Source organism: Dermacentor silvarum, chromosome 8, assembly GCF_013339745.2.
Source record: "Dermacentor silvarum isolate Dsil-2018 chromosome 8, BIME_Dsil_1.4, whole genome shotgun sequence".
Taxonomy (NCBI): Eukaryota; Metazoa; Arthropoda; class Arachnida; order Ixodida; family Ixodidae; genus Dermacentor; species Dermacentor silvarum.
Genome location: NC_051161.1, coordinates 82142757 through 82159321, shown reverse-complemented (window position 1 = coordinate 82159321; position 16565 = coordinate 82142757). Strand labels below are relative to the sequence as shown.

General features: G+C 47.9%; 2 protein-coding genes across 2 annotated transcripts in view; both read left to right on the top strand.

Annotated features, from left to right (window-relative positions):
* The window catches only part of LOC119461488 (procathepsin L), a 392372-nt gene that overhangs the window by 127648 nt on the left and 248159 nt on the right, over window positions 1-16565 (top strand). The gene's annotated exons all lie outside the window — the stretch shown is intronic.
* On the top strand, window positions 8534-10155 carry LOC119462235 (26S proteasome non-ATPase regulatory subunit 4-like). The gene has a single exon (XM_037723581.2). The coding sequence runs from the start codon at window positions 8632-8634 to the stop codon at window positions 9877-9879; it is 1248 nt and encodes a 415-aa protein (XP_037579509.1). The 5' UTR covers window positions 8534-8631; the 3' UTR covers window positions 9880-10155.

The window sequence follows — 16565 nt, the reverse complement described above, 5'->3', positions numbered from 1 at the left end:
CTGGTCACTGGCTTCTCTGCCTTTTGGCTAAGACCAGAGTATCACCGCCGAACCACGTGCTAGGCGATGACACCCCAATAGGCGCAAGTGTCGGCAGACCTTCTACAGAGCAAGAGAACAACGAAATTACGAATGCGTATCGCCACGGCATTGGTTCTTTGTCGGTGACGCGAGTCACGTTCAACGGTGCGCGCTGACAAGCCAAGCTACTTTCATTCGAACCGATACGTGCGATGAAGTTAGAAGGCGATGACTGGAGAAGATGGGATAACAGTAGATTTAATCAAAGATGGAGGAGATATCATGCTTGAAAAGCTTGCGGCCCTTTATACGCAATGCCTCACAACTTCAAGTGTACCAGAAGTGGAAGAACGCCAACATTATACTTATCTATCGGACCCATTAGCTTGCTTTCAGTATTGTATAAAATATTCACCTATTTCCAATAGAATCAGCAACTTGACTTCAGTCAACAAGGCCGGTTTCAGGAGGGAATTACGATGGACATATCCATGCAGGTCGAGAAATCGCCACTATATGGCATTGAAAAGGTTCTTAGAGATACCAGCAGTCGGTGACGCAAGGAGTTACGTGAATATCTTAGCATCTACAAGGATTCCACAGCGTTCTCCACAAGAAAAGTAGAAAGATACCTATCTCAGGCAAGGAGACATCTCTCCAAGCTATTCACTGCATGCCTAGAAGAAGTATTCAAGCTCTTAGACTGGGAAGGATTAGGAGTGAGGATCGACGGCGAATATCTCAGCAACCTTCGGTTTGCAGATGACATTGTCCTATTGAGCAACAATGGAGAGGAATTACAACAAATGATTGAGGAGCTTCATCGAGAAAGTGCAAGAATTGGGTTGAAGATGAATATGCAGAAGACAAAGATAATGTTCAATAGCCTGGCAAGGGAACAAGAATTCAGGATCACCAGTCAGCCTCTAGAGTCTGTAAAGGAATATGTTTATCTAGGTCAATTACTCACAGGGGACCCTGATCATGAGAAATAAATTTACAGAAGAATAAAATTGGGTTGGAGTGCATACGGCAGGCATTGCCAAATCCTGACTGGGAGCTTACCACTGTCGTTGAAAAGAAAAGTGTACAATCATTGCATACTACCGGTGCTAACATATGGGGCAGAAACTTGGAGGTTAACAAAGAAGCTCGAGAACAAGTTAAGGACCGCACAAAGAGTGATGGAACGAAAAATCCTAGGAGTAACGTTAAGAGACAGGAAGAGAGCGGTGTGGATCAGAGAACAAACGGGGGTAGACGATATTCTAGTTGACATTAAGCGGAAGAAATGGAGCTGGGCAGGCCATGTAATGCGTAGGATGGATAACCGATGGACCATTAGGGTTACAGAATGGATACCAAGAGAAGGGAAGCGCAGTCGAGGACGGCAGAAAGTCAGGTGGGATGATGAGGTTAGGAAATTCGCAGGCGCAAGTTGGAATACGCTAGCGCAAGACAGGGGTAATTGGAGATCGCAGGGAGAGGCCTTCGTCCTGCAGTTGACATAAATACAGGCTGATGATGATGATGATGATGATTATGACCTTTACTGGATGCTTTCTAGGAGAATAAACATGAATATAAAGTTAAACATGTACGTCAATAACAGCAGAATTTACCAGTAAGCACACGTACAACACTGGTATGAATCAATGCAGGTGCATAGAACGACTACAATATAACGTATAGTGCATGCAATAAAAAGCTATCAATATCAACAAAACAAAAGGAACAAACAGAACAGTAAATGCTGTATAACACTGCAGGTACTGCCACTCCCTCACAAACATTTACACAGATAGTCTATAGAGAGTTTATATACATTTGTCTATAAGGTAAAAAAAAATGGCTCGCCATCCTGGCTTTGAGAAAGGGGATGTCCTGTGACGCTGTTGCAAAACCACCACCAAACAGCGGCTGAAGGCGGTATGCAGTTGCTTCACGTGTTGGTTCGGATGCTTGTTTTGAGCTTGATTTTCAGTGAAACGTACGCCGTTCGGTACGTTGCATGGTGATTCCAATGAATGTATGCACTATTCGCTTCACTTTGATGAGTGCTTGCAGCCTCTGCATTACTAGGGGGGTAAGGCATTGCATTTGTGCTTGCTTAGGGAGGTATGAGTCATTGCTGATGATGATACTTTTTGTTCACGGACAGGACACGAAAAATGCCGGCCACCGAGAGGCTGACAGCTTCGCTATAATAAAATGCCTACAGACAAATCCTATAGACTGACATACAGACAATCGAAGGACTTATGACCTTACACTTTTTATCGATTGTTGTAAACAGTAGGTCTAAAGACAAATCCTTTAGAATGGTCTATAGACGATCTATAGACTGTATAAGTACGTTTTTGTTAAGGCTTCAACAACTCTATTTCAGTGTACGTGCAAACACAGCCTCGGATTTATAGATGACACCCGGGACACCCGCGAGCACAAAGTCGTTACTGAGGCAAGAATAATTTTTGGACATCACCAGTAAGTGAACTTTGCCTTGGTAGACAGACGGTTAGGTACCGCGTTGACGAGCGGCGAAGAAACTCGGCTTCGCCCAGATTAAATAACTGTTCTTTTATAATCTAAGATGGACGCATGCTATCACCCGTAGCTTGCGCAGTTCAGAGTACACTGCTTTATTGGATTGTCAAGATTTCTCTGCAGCATCGTGAAAGTACCACAAAACGTAGCTCGCGCTGTAGGAGTACACGAGACTCGTATCCGAGTCTCGTCGCCGCAGTAATGGGCGCCCGACGGATACTCCAACCATTCTTGACCAGCTTCCACAAGGTGCGTGCTAGAACGCACCCCTTGACTACATGCGTGTTGGTTTTCTTTTTGTGCACAGTGCACGTACGTATCATTGGGTAATATTTCCCAGCGATAAATCATCTCCCTTGTAAGTAGAATGACCCCACTGATATACTGTCAATGAAAACGTTCACCTGCGACGGCAAATCACGTGAGAGCGCTGTCGCACAAAAGCATTTCACATGTCGCACGCCAGTTCGTATTTGGTCGCTCTACAGTCTCACTTTCCGGGGCACTATTGTCTCCGAAGGCCAACTATTATAGCACTCTGACAAGCACGTGCTGTGCATCTGCATTATGGCTACAGATGGCCACAGATGTTAACGGCGCCGTTCTCCACGGAATTACGTAATGAAACCCCGAACGCTACCTGTCTTCACTGCAACAAGTATGCGCCGTCAAGCGCGTCATTCATTTAATAAAGTGAAAGGCTTTCGAGAAACGTTCGACTAATATTCGCTTCCGTTCACAATCATCGTCGAGGGTATCTGCCCACTGTTCATCTGTTTCATCTGTATTTCATCTGTATAGATCTTGTCCGTCCATCACGTGTCGATAAGTACGTTTCCAATACTTGAGAGCGCGCCTTAATCTAAGAATGCGAGGATTAATATGCATTTTGCGGAAAAAGAAACGCGCTGGCCGTGGCTTGGTATCGATCAACGAGTGCATGCTCTGCCATGAAGACTGAGCCACCGCGGCTTAAGGAAATATATACCATCCATTTTCATTTTAAATAATTTACCATTTCGTTAATTCATTCAGTAAGTACACGTAATTGCCCCTGTGTTGTCCTCGGTGTCGTTGTTTGTTGGCTGCTTACAATATATATATATATATATATATATATATATATATATATATATATATACACGGCTCCTCTGTCCCTCTTCCAAGCAACCTTGGTATATATAGAGAGACAGATGGCATGCTTACATACAACACCAAACTATACACACACCGACGTTATGCCGCTGGTTGCGGTAGACTACGCAAAGCAACGCTTCTGTTGAACTTCGGCAAACTGGCAGTTTCTTTGCATGCAGATGCTGCTGCACTCAGATCCCTGGAGAATGCATTCGCTGCGGCCGTGCGTCAAACTTACGGGCGTCAACAAATGCAAGCGCGCCGCGGCGGGGGCATGTGACGTTCATTTGAATGAAATTGGAAACACCGGCAGCGTTTATCAACGGCCCGAACAATGGCACCTGGATGTTCAAGAGGCCGTAACGTGAGAGACGCGCCACGAATAATAAAAAGATTATTACAGCCACGCGCGCAGGAATTTTGTACGCTGTCTCGAGTTTTCCTGGCGACGTGACGGTTCTCTCCGACAAAAACACGAACCACACTAGCCAGTGATTAATGTCGGCACCTGACAGGCGATAAATTGTGTCATCTGCCGCCAGCTGCAAGCTTATCGGCGGAAAGTTTTCATACAGAACGCACCTCAAGGACGAAAACGTAGAGGCAAAAGAAAGCAACACATAAATCGCTAGCTTTCCGTGAAACCTTGGAGTCGAAATTCCCATCACAGATACAGCAAAGACTTCCAGCTCGCGCGGTCTTTCGGCATCTGCAGCGTGTTTCCTATAGTCAGCATCCCTAGACCGGAGCAAGCTTGGCTATGGTAGTTGCGCAACACACAAAATGACCCCGCGTGACACGAGGTTATTGCTACAGGCTCATGCGTACAGCTTCGCCCGAAAATTGAATTACGCACTGCATGTCTGCAGAGATTATAATACACGCCATGCCGCAATGTGAATCATGCTCTCGCGAAATATTTTTGAACACAGTGCGGTTATTTGAACTCTAACAAATTAACTCTGCTTTAGTCATGATATTACTTATGCATTTCTATCATTCTCACGCTGCTATTTACATGCCAAGGAGTAGCGGGCGTCACCTTCATGCGTAAGCTTTTCCATCAAAGCACGCAAAAAAAGTATACAATAGTACCGAGTAAAGATGTTCGCGACCTTCAACTCTGGCTGCGGTTAATCGCTGACGCAAAGGCGTTTCTTAAGTACGCCGCGGGAGCGTATCTATATTATTTATTTTTACTGTCGACCCTTTGGTAGGGTTATTACAGGAGTGAGGTATTGAAAATAGAATACACATAATCAACAATAATTGGCACGAGCAAGAATACAGTTGGCTAAAGTGCAAACAAAGAAGGCCCGATAAGGCACGCACGACGCATATAGTGCTAGTATAAGCATAGTAGTTCACATAATACAGGCATAAACAACTTTCTCAATTAGAGAATAAATACGGTGAAAAGAGAAGGAAAAAGAAAGAAAAGGCTCGCGTACGTAGCGCGCTCTGGGTGCACGTTAAAGAACGAGAGACGGTCGAATTAATCCGGAGTCCTTGACATCCGGCGTCCCTCATAGCGCGCGTATATATAGCTTGAGGTCGTTAAGCATTCACCAGTGAACGAATCCTGCAATTCTGGCAGATCATTTCGAAATCATCAGTGGGTGAAATCACCCAGGCCGCGCTTCTCGAAAGAATTGTGCAGAAACCATCAAAGATAAAATTATCGTCGATGGTTGACAATTTGACAATTTTGTCAATGTAACAGAACAGAACACAACACAACACAACGGAACGGAAGGAAACGAAACGAAACGGAAAGGAACGGAACGAACAAATGGGTGGGCGGGCGGACGTTTCGCTTGCGGATCCCGACCATCGACCACCGACCAACCACGAAAACGGGCGAAAGAGGCAGCGAAAGCTATTCGCTTTGAGATCTGTGCTCCATACACTTTCCAGGAGACAAAGCCTCCCCCCCCCCCCCCCCCCCCCCCAGCCATAAGTATGCAATCCCTCCGGGTCGGTGGCTGCCCACCCGCTTGCTGGCAGGGAGACGAAATTGCTCCTGCAAGCGCGGTCGACGACGCACAGCAGCGTGCGGCGACAGCTAATAAATTGCGCGAGGAAAAGCAATCGTCAGAGCAAGGCGCATTCTTCGCGACTGTCTGCCGTCGGGCGCCAAATCAGTCGCTGGCAGCGGAACGCGTACACTGGAGCTACACGAGACGACGCTGATAAATTCTGCTGCCTGGCTGGTGGTGTGCCTTATATAGGTATAGTATACGCAGGCTGTATTGCCCCGATATGTATCTGTGTGGTTTCTGCTACACCCCGTCTTGCATTGAAGACGACAGTCGACGTCAGTTGTCCAAGGGATGGCGGGAAGCCCCCGAAAGGAATGCGAATGAGAATGGCCCACCGACGACAAGCGCAAGAATGTCCACACTGCAATGTAGCAGTCGTGATAAAGCAATTACTTCTCAAGCGCGATAACGCTACGAGCGTTATTAAGAGCCGCTACAATTCGCCGAGTACTCCTATGTACCGTATACGGCTTCTATAGTGACTCGAGGCGATCTTGCTCCCGTTTTGTGGTTCAACAATAAAAACTTTTTCTTACTCTTAAAAACATTCTTCCGGATGCCACTCTGACTCATCGACGCACTTTCTTACCAGGCGTCGGAGAAAAGATGCATCGAACATCTCCTTTCACTTATTTCGCACAATTTGATCGCATCGGCTGCGACAGAACCCATTTGCCACGAGCCAGCGGACAGAAGGCTCTTATGGACGTTTGTGTCTTTTTCTGCGACGAAGAGGCACACATTTGTAAGCAAACCAACGAAGAAGACGAAAGCGCCAGTTTGGTTTCACAACGTTATCTTGTGAAATCACAACGTTATCTTTGTGCCAGTAACTCCAAGGCTCTACCTCTACCCTCTAACGTTATCTTCTTTATAAATTACAGTATTAAATCGTAAAGCTTTATACCCCACACCCATTATGCACCAATCATTATATGCCAGCCATTATGTGCCACCCGGGCACATAATGCCCGGGTGGCCTGAGCCCGGGCCGGCAACCTCGCAGGTGCCCCCGTTTATCAATAAAGTTTTTTTCAGTCCGTTAGCTTTTCTTGGATCGTTTCTTAAGTTTCGCGCAGTTAGCTCCGCCGCGGCAAGGCTCATACCCACTACCCGAGATTGGTCAAGATATATGCGGTTTTACAATCGTAAAGCGTTAGGCTGTTCTAGGGGTGATTGACAGACGTGAGAATGAGGCGAGAAAGGCGCCAGAAGGTGCTGCCATTGGCGGAAACTCCGCGTGCTATTCTACGAATGCGGCGTCTCGCTCGGCGCCCTTTCGTATCAGCGTATGCTTAGAAAGCCGGCGAGCACTCGAGCATTGTGGAGGAGCGTAGTAGTTTAAACGAGAACGCTATAAAACAGCTTTTACACTGAAATGTCATAGAGGAGGCTGGACCTTCAGACCCCCAAGCGATTCGATGAGCTCAATATCGGTAGCCAGAACGCCTAGACTGCACCGTTGCTAAAGCTTCGACGTTCACGTTACAAACTCGTAACCGCCCAGTGAGTTTGTGTGTCCTTAGCACGAACGCTGTTAGACACGCCGAAGTGGAGTGGTCACGATTACCTTTGATCACGTCACCTGGGGTGTCTGTAAAGTGCACTCAAAGCTCCCCTCTCCTACACAAACACCATTTGCACCACCACCGTCACAGTGCCACGACTGAGTCGTGGCGTAGAGTCTGCGACTTTGTGCTCAGATGACTGCGTTCGGCGACAATTCCTATACGGTAACGCCTAGATGAAGTGCAACCATATGGGAAGACGCGGAAGACATGGGAAGACGCTGACTTGTCTGAGATGGTAGACAACCGATCGCTCCTTTATATCATGTCATCACTTCACTGGTTTGTGAAAATTTTGAAACACCCCTTTGCAGATTCTGGTTTGATTTGACCGCTCCTGCTTCACCCCCCCCCCCCCTTTTTTTTTTATCCAAAGCTTCGATTGTTGGATTCAGCTAGAAAATTACCACACCGTATAGGATTTCCTTATGAATTCCAAGTGCTTATCTCACGTTGCTCGATTCCTTTTACTTTCCTTGTTTGCGTCATCTGTGGTATCAAGAGCATGTAGGCTTTTACACTTTACCTGAGGTTCGTGTTTTTTATTGCGATAGCAATTATATGGACACTCCAAAGCAGATTTCTGCCGTCGGCGTCACCGATTCCGTATGACGTATGACGTCAATGGAGATGAAATCGTCGCCGCGCGCCGAACGCTGTATGTGCGAGTGAAAGGGCGCGAGGGACGCGCGCTTTCACAGGGAGTGAACGCACGGCGGAGAACAAACGCGCGTTCTGCGCCGTGCTCCCTTAAGGGCTGCAGAAGTAGGCGTCCCTTTCCTCCTTTACAGTCACCATATATGTAGAGCAAACGCGCCTTCTTCTGATGCGCGAGAGGCCGTGGGGGGGGGGGGGGGAAGGGGAAGGGAAGGGAGGCGACGTTTAGCAGCGGCACCAAGTGCCTATTTATATCAGAGGCTCCGGCAACAGTCACCAACGCCGCACGCATTTTGAGCGAACGCGGGCAAAACGCCGACGGCGTCGACAGCTGATAAAGCTACTATCATTACTCCGTATAGCTCTCTACAAATTTGCTATCGCAATTGATGCTTCGCCTTTCAGGTGAAACTGCGCCAACTTTTTTTTATCAAAGGTTCTCCTCCTATTAGAGTGGGTTATCCACCCTATCCTTGACCAATTTCCCCTAGCGGGTCTGAGCCACTGCCTCAACAAGACCGGACGCCGAAGGCGACGAAGAACAGAACAGCCACGAGCTGATCGTGATACTGGTAAGGCAAGGCCTTCGCTTCGACCTTCGGCAGCAACCGCGGAAGAGAAAACTAGCCAACGAGCAAAGCGTGTGTTCCAGCCTAACAATGGTCCTCGAAAGCACCATCATCTGCGTCGACAACAGCGAGTACATGCGCAACGGCGACTTCGTTCCGACACGCCTTCAAGCGCAGCAGGATGCCGTTGGCGTCGTCTGCCAATCCAAAACGCAGTCCAATCCGGAGAACAACGTCGGTTTGCTGACGCTGGGCGGTCCCCACGTCTTGAACACCCTCACCACAGACGTCGCGCGCCTGCTGTCCAAGCTCCACGAAGTGCAGCCGAAGGGGAACATCAACTTCGTCACCGGCGTGCGGGTCGCCCATCTGGTGCTCAAGCACCGCCAGGGCAAGAACCACAGGATGCGCATCGTGGTTTTTATCGGCAGCCCCATCGAGACCGAAGTCAAGGACCTCGTCACTCTCGCCAAGAGTCTCAAAAAGGAGAAAGTGAGCGTGGACGTCGTCAATTTCGGGGAGGCCGACGCAAACACGGAGAAGCTGTCGACCTTCATCAGCACGCTCAACGGCGAAGAGGGCAGCGGTTCCCACCTAGTCACAGTGACGAGCGGCCGCGAAACCCACCTGTCCGATGCGCTCGTCAGCTCCGCGGTGGTCCAGGGCGAAGACGGCGTCGTCGCCTCTGGTTCCGGAGGCTTCGAGTTCGGCATCGACCCGAACGAGGACCCCGAGCTCATCCTGGCACTGCGCGTTTCCATGGAGGAGCAGCGCCAACGCCAGGAGAACGAGGCCAGACGCGCTGCAGCCGACGCGGCTCCCGGGAAGCAGAGCCCGGCTCCGCGCATGGATACCGACGTACCGCCGGCCTCCAGCGAGGAACGGCTCCTGGAGCGAGCGATGGCCATGTCGATGGAAACGGAACCTGCTCCACCCGCAGCAAAGGTAACTTCTTCCAGCAGCTTTCCGGACTTCGCGGCCATGACAGAGGAAGAACAGATTGCGTTCGCCATGCAAATGTCCATCCAGCAGGCCAAGTCTTCCGAGAACACTGCTGTGGAGCAATCGACCACAGCTGCTCCTGCAGATGGTAAGAAGGCGGAGCCAAAGAAGGAAGAGCAGGCGGACAAGGAAGGGACGGATAAAAAAGACGGGACAGATAAAAAGGAAGAGACGGACAAAAAAGAAGGGGCGGAGAAAAAGGAAGACGCAGAGAAAAAGGAAGAGGCACAGACAAAGGAAGAGGCAGAGAAAAAGGAAGAGGCAAAGAAAAAGGAAGAGGCAGAGAAGAAGGAAGAGGCAGAGAAGAAGGAAATGTCCGAGAAGGAAAAGAAGTGAACACGATTCCATGACCACAAGGTCCACCCGACCGCCTTCCCGCAACGTTATCTCGTGAGAATGCAGTGCGTTCACAACAGCACGGAAGTTTCCGACAAGTGCGAGCCTCTGCTGCATGCTGTTCCTGTTCATATCTAGTCCAGACGACCCAGAGGGGCGTTGATGGGAAGCTGACTGACTAATGTGAGCATGGCATACCGGAAAGCCTCCTCTTTTCTGTCATTTTATTTCAAGTAAATCGGCAATAAAGCCAACTAGTGCTGCAATGCGGGCTTGTTAGTATGGCATCTTGGAGCACGGTTGTAGTGCATATAGACGAAGACGCAAGAAGGCACACGAAAGACACAGACACGGCGTCAACTTGCAACAATATATTTTATTTCCGGGTACCATGCCTCACTTATACACTCAGCCTCGCGCATCAGAAAGCTATTATTCCGAAGACCAAAAAAAAGAAAAGGAAATTTGACAGTAAACTTCACAGACACCACTGACAGAATGCTGACACCGACAGTTTTAGTTCATGCGCAGAAATTTTAATTGTTTATTTGGCACTGTGATAGAAGTCTTCCTAACGCACGCATCACCTTCCTTGGCAGTCCAATCTGCTTCTTTATAGGCAGTCGAATTAACCCACACTTGTTTCCGCCTAGAATGATAGTATTTTCAAAACGCTGACAAGACACTGATAACAACAATATTGGTAAGAGAAAGGTTGCTGTAGCCCCGTACATACACTGTCTTTCGCAAAAACCTAAAGAAAGTATTCCAGCGAGCAGACATCAATGTGGTCTTTTTGGCACCGAATAAACGAGGTAGCCTTTGCATGAAAATAAATCCAGGAAAAGTAAAAAAAAGCAATATGTGATGAAAAGCACACCAACAGGAATGTCGAATGCCGCGCAAGCGTTATATATCGCATTCCACTAAGTCACGGAAAAGGCTACATAGGCCAGACTGGCAGATGTCACAATGACAGACTGCGTGAAGAAAGTAACAAAGTGGGGAAAAAACAAGAAAAGAAAACTAAAGGGCACCAGACGGTTTCCTCTCTCTTCATTGCAAAAAATGTGGCTGCAGTCCTCGTTTTGAAGATTCTATAATTATAGGTAGAAACAAGGGCGAGTTAAATCTCCTGGTTATTGAAGCAGATTGGATTGCCCGGGAAGGTGATGCATGCGTTCGCAAGATTTCAGTCACACTTTCAAATAAAGAATTAGAATTGCTGCGCATGAACTGAAACTATAAGTGTCAGCATTCTGCAAGTGGTGTCTGTTACACTTATCGTCAGTTTATTTTGTTTTTGTTTTTTTCGTTTTTGGAGTACGTGATTACGGTATAATGCACATGTTTTCGGATGCGCGAGGCAGACGGTATAAGTAAGGCATGGTACCCGGAAATAAAACATAATGTTCGAAGTTAGCACCGTGTCTTGTGTCTTTCGCGTGCCTTCTTGCGTCCTCGTCCATATGCGCTACAATCGTACTCCAGTAATAAAGTGCTCGCTTCACGCGTCGCTTGTTTACAGACAGCATCAGGATATGCTGATCTATTCAGGAAATAGTGTTGAATAGCTCGCTTGGCAGACCTCTCGACGTTGGCGTTGTCACTCGCCCCCCTGGAGTACTTTCCGTGCCCGTCCCAGTGCTGCTATATATAATGCACAGAAATACAAAATGTAGAATTAACGGACATGGCGAACAGTAACCCTGAATTTCTCGCGGAAGATGAACGCCCCGGTGCTGATGACCGTGAGAGTCGTAATTCCGTGACATTCGACATCCCCACTGACACCACTTGTTTTTTAATTCGGCCGTGTCGCCGGTTCCTGCCGCAACAGCTTGTCAGACGGCGTTGAGTCACCACTTTCAGTAAGCACCATAAATACGGACGGTCCTGGCGCCACCACCGACGCCTCACTGTCGAATTTCAATTCTTGGAAGCGAAAGGAGGCGTCATCACAGGGCAAAGCCACCGCTAGGCGAGAGAAAGATCCTTGTTAGCCGGTAATAAATGCAGCACCTCCGGCGGTCCCCTCCGAGGTAGACGAGAACGCAGTATAGAGGCGCAATTTCGCAGTACGATGGACGAGGCTCCTTTGCGGCAAAGTTGCGTGCAGCAGGGTCAAACGCTCAGGAAGCCGCGAAAGACTTCTTCGCTCCGACATGCAGCTGTAGCGACCTTGCGAGATGGTTACGTAAATCTAATGTACTGTTGTCACCACCCTTTCTTGAATTTTACAGACTCGCGCAACGCGAGCAAAAGTGGAAACAGACAAACTTGATAGCACTTCGCGTGATGTCCTCGTTTCTTGTCTACTTTCTTTGTTGTCTTTTCTTTCTTTTTTTGTGGTTGCTTGTGCGCTTTGCAAGTACGATGTGAAGATTCCGTACGAGCAAGCCCAAGTATCCAGTCGAACCAATCCTTTTCAGTTGCTGCCTGGCTGACGCTGCGGAACGACCTTAGCTCCTACCTCAGGATTGATGGGCGGCTAAAAACCTTTAGCCTAAAGTGGGAGTGGGTTGGAAACTCGTTTTTCTCATGGGCATGCGACTCAACCAAGCAGTGAGGCAGTCTTAATTGTCAGACGGTCACGTGCGAGGGAGTGGAATGGACTAACATTTTCGCGGCGCTCCAACTTCTTTCCGCACCACCTTGACAAACGTCTGGATCGTGCACTGACGTTGAGCGAGCGGGAGGTAACCGTTCGTCTACTTTCAGTCACGTTGCACTCTATTGGTCAGACGCAACGCACAAGTATTCTTCGGTTGGAAGCGGTGCTTGTAAATGAATGTGCGTCGAAAGTTCAACGTTCCCACTAGCCAGTTATCGCGGGCTCGTCGGAGGCGCCTCCTAGGCTTCTCTCTCCCTCTCTTCGTCTAGAACCGCTTCCTTCTATATATTAACCCCCAAGTCGTTATCGCCGGCTAACCCTTTCACCCCTGGCGCTCACCGTGCTATGCAGGCACGCGGTAGGGTGCTCGGGGTTAATGACATTTATTACGCAACAATTCGAGGAAAGTGCATGGTGCATTGACTTGGCACATTTCCTCTCCACTAGACTCGTTTTCGTGTATACGTATATACAAAGGAAGCGGGAACTTGGGCGCTGGTTGCGCAAGTAAGTGGCCCAGCCCGGCCGGCGCGCCTCGCTTGGCCTCCGACCCGAGCATTCGTGAATGAGCGAAGGAAATCGTCAATGGAACGGAGAGGAGAAGCCAGACGATCGTCGGGGATTAGATGTCCGAGCCCTTCCGACGTGTGGTGCGAGACGATGCGAGACGTGCGAGAGCGCGATATTCATCTAAAGTTGGGCAACGAGCTGAGGATAACCGTATCGGGCACTCGCACACTGCTTGCCGAATGAGGGAGCTAGGCTCTTTCTAATGCGACCTTTGCAGTTATTGGCGGCTATATATAGACGTGAGCCGCTTAGAACCGGCGAGGTGTGACGTTCGAATGACGTAAGCAGTACACTTTCTTTTCGGTGCTCTGATTGCGTTTTTATTTTATTTTTATTCATTAATTTGGGCACTGAAATGACGCTGCTATTTTTTTTTCTTCTCATTTAACACTCCAGGGCGAATGTGTTTCGTATTAGGGTACACGTACTTTTAACGTTTGTTACCCGTACGAGTAAAAAGAATGTGTTAGATGGGATTCTTTTCCTGCGAGAAAAAAAAATAATTAAAAAGAGAGAAAACAAAACTTTACTTTGATCGAGCACCGGGAGGAGTAGAAAACTTATCATATTTACCTTTTCGAGAAATGATATACAAGTTTATCTTGAATGAGAAGTCAGAGCTTGAATTAACTAATTAACCGCGATTTCTTGAGGACGACCGGCCTAAGTGAACGCCTTTGAATTGCTCAGGCCCTCCGCGTGCGTGCGCGAGCTCACCGTGTCCTTCCTCTCCCCCCCTCCTCTCTCTATCTTATCTTTCTATTCCCTCTTTCCCTTCCCCCAGAGTAGGGTAGCCAACCAGACGCATTTCTGGTTAACATCCCTGCCTTCTCTTTCTCTCCTCCTCCTCCTCTCCTGCGCAACAAAATAATTCGGCAGAACCCATCACACGGTAACTGTCGACGGTAATGCGTTAGCATTGAATCAATATAGCCACACAACGTTATGTATGAGGCGTGCGTGTACTGCCGCGAGACTCCTCTTTCGCGCTTCCCTAAAAACACTCGGCGTCATCTAGCACCGCCGCCGTGAAGCCTGGGGTGGCCTCTGAGATGCATGGCGCGCTGATGCTTGGGAACGCATAGAAACGCCTCATGCGGCAATCGGGCTCCTCTCTCGAGCTTTTTACTGGACACGCTGCGTCACCTAGTGGCGTTGCCTAGAAGTACGCGTTGCCTAGAAGAGGCCTCCGAGACGAGAAGCGGGCGCGCCGGTGCCTGTGAACGCTGAGAATTGTTCGCTCGCTTACCGTACACTCAGTGGCGCATACTCAGTGACTCAAGTTGGCGAGACGTTCGTTGAAGAGCGGTACACACCCAGGTGCATTCATGGTGCAGCCAGCTAAATCGCTGGCGTGAAAGGCGTTCATTGAAAAGCGGCACCTACCCGGTGCATTTGTGGCGCAGCCTGCTAATTAATGCGTCGGGTTGCTGTCCTTTAGGAACCTTTTGTGACCAGGATTCGAGTCCGCCCTGCATCGGAGAAATCTAAGCGATCTTTTACGTCATTGAAGAGTGGCACACACCTGCTGGCACAAGCCCAGTGACTCCAAGTTGCATCAAAGACGCTCATTGAAGACCAGCAACATACCGAGAGGCACATATATACTAGGTGCTCCAAGTCAGCGTCAGAGAGTTTCTTCGAACAACGGTGCCTACCCTGTCCCGCATCTACAGTTGACCCATGTCGGCGTGAAAGAGCTTCGTGAAAGAGAGCCACGTATGTACACATTGGCACCTACTCGGTTACCCGAGTTGATCCGATGGTTAGTTTCGAGACCTGTTAACTCAGCACAGCAGCCCAGTGCGCTAACCATTCGACCACGGACGGCCCAGTAACACAGGTAGACGAGAAAACGGTTAGATACAAGCGTACATACATAGATATATAGATAGCCCCCAGAAAGTGCGTGGAGTACTGAAGCTAAGAATGCTAACGCATTGAAAACTGACTGCCTACGTAAAACCTGAACTTATAATGCCAGGTCACCGGCATCTCTAAAGCACACCAGTCTGGTAATGGAATGTTAATGTTAATTTGATGTAAATGTCAATGGGATTTTTCTACGCCTGAAATGTTTTCACAAGTTCCTGAGCGTGCATCTTGAGTCCTTGAGGCGTACTTTTGCATTTGTCGACATGCATTGTCGACATGCGAAATGCATTGGCGTTTCAGTTAATTTTGTGCTTCATTGCATAGAACGACGTTTTGTTAAGAAAGTAACTGGAACGCAAATGCATTTCTCAGCAAAGTACTGGCATTAATGTCTCGAAACTGGGGTCATCCTAAGAGTTCGTGCCAAGGGGATCCGGCTTGCGAACTCCACGGCTAGAACTTGTAAAATTGCAATATGGGCCATAAATAAGGTAATCAGTTAAAACTTATATGTAAATTTTTATTAATTAGTCGATTATGCATTTCAAGTTTTTGTGCAAGTAATGTCCGCCTCTTCGGGTAGACCAGCACACGAACTGCCACAGGCAACCTTTAAAATATTGTTTAATGTGTTCGCCGAAACACCCTCCACGTGTAGAAGACAAACTAGGCGCAGACTTAGAGTGCGGAAACACATCTTGCTGCTATGTCTGTATTCTTGGTGGTAGTTATGGCTCATTACAGATATGTAAACAAACAAACAAAAATTTGGGGGGTTTGACGTGTTGGAAAAGTGCCCAGTGGATTATGAGGGAATCCGCGTAGGAGAGCTCTGAAATAAAGCTGACGACCTGTTTTTTTTTTTTTTTTTTTTTTTGAGGTCCTACCCAAATCACGGTACACGAGCCTTTTCTGCATTCCGCCTCCATCGGCCTGGAATCGGACCAGCGGCCTCTTGCTCATTGGCAGAACGCCACAAAAACCGAGCCACCACGGCGCTTAACGCTTTTCCGTACCACGAGAAATGCGCTCATTTTCTGTGCTATTGTGTTTGAACGATTCATTTCAAGGCGTAGTAGTCGCAACTTATACCGCGATGCACAAAATTACAGCCTGATCACTGGTGTTTTGAATGGATGTAAAGTAGTAATAACTGCTTAGACAGTTTTCCAGAATTCTGTTGTAAAATTTCAAAGAAGCATCTCAAGTAACATTAATAAAAGTAATAATTTGCTATTTTTAGTATAAGTACTCAGAGTAAAAAAAAAACCTGATATATACAAAGTATGCGCATTTCTCCTAGTTGCTAAATTTTGTCAGTCATATAACGCAAAAAAGAAATATACAGAATTGTTGGCGTTAATGCCTAGTGATGATTATGCTATGCGGCAAACAAGTAGATTAGCAAATATAGAAATGCATAAATTCATGTTGTGCAGGGAAAATTTCTTTTTACTCATTTCAGCAGGCACCTGTTTCATTTTATTGCGATGGCAATTATATGGACACTCGAAGTGGATTTCTGCCCTCGCCGTGAGGTTCTCTATAAAGTCCGAGGCCGACAAAATCGTCGCCGCGCGCCGTATGCTGTATGTGCGAGGGACGCGCGCTTTCAAGGAGAGTGAAC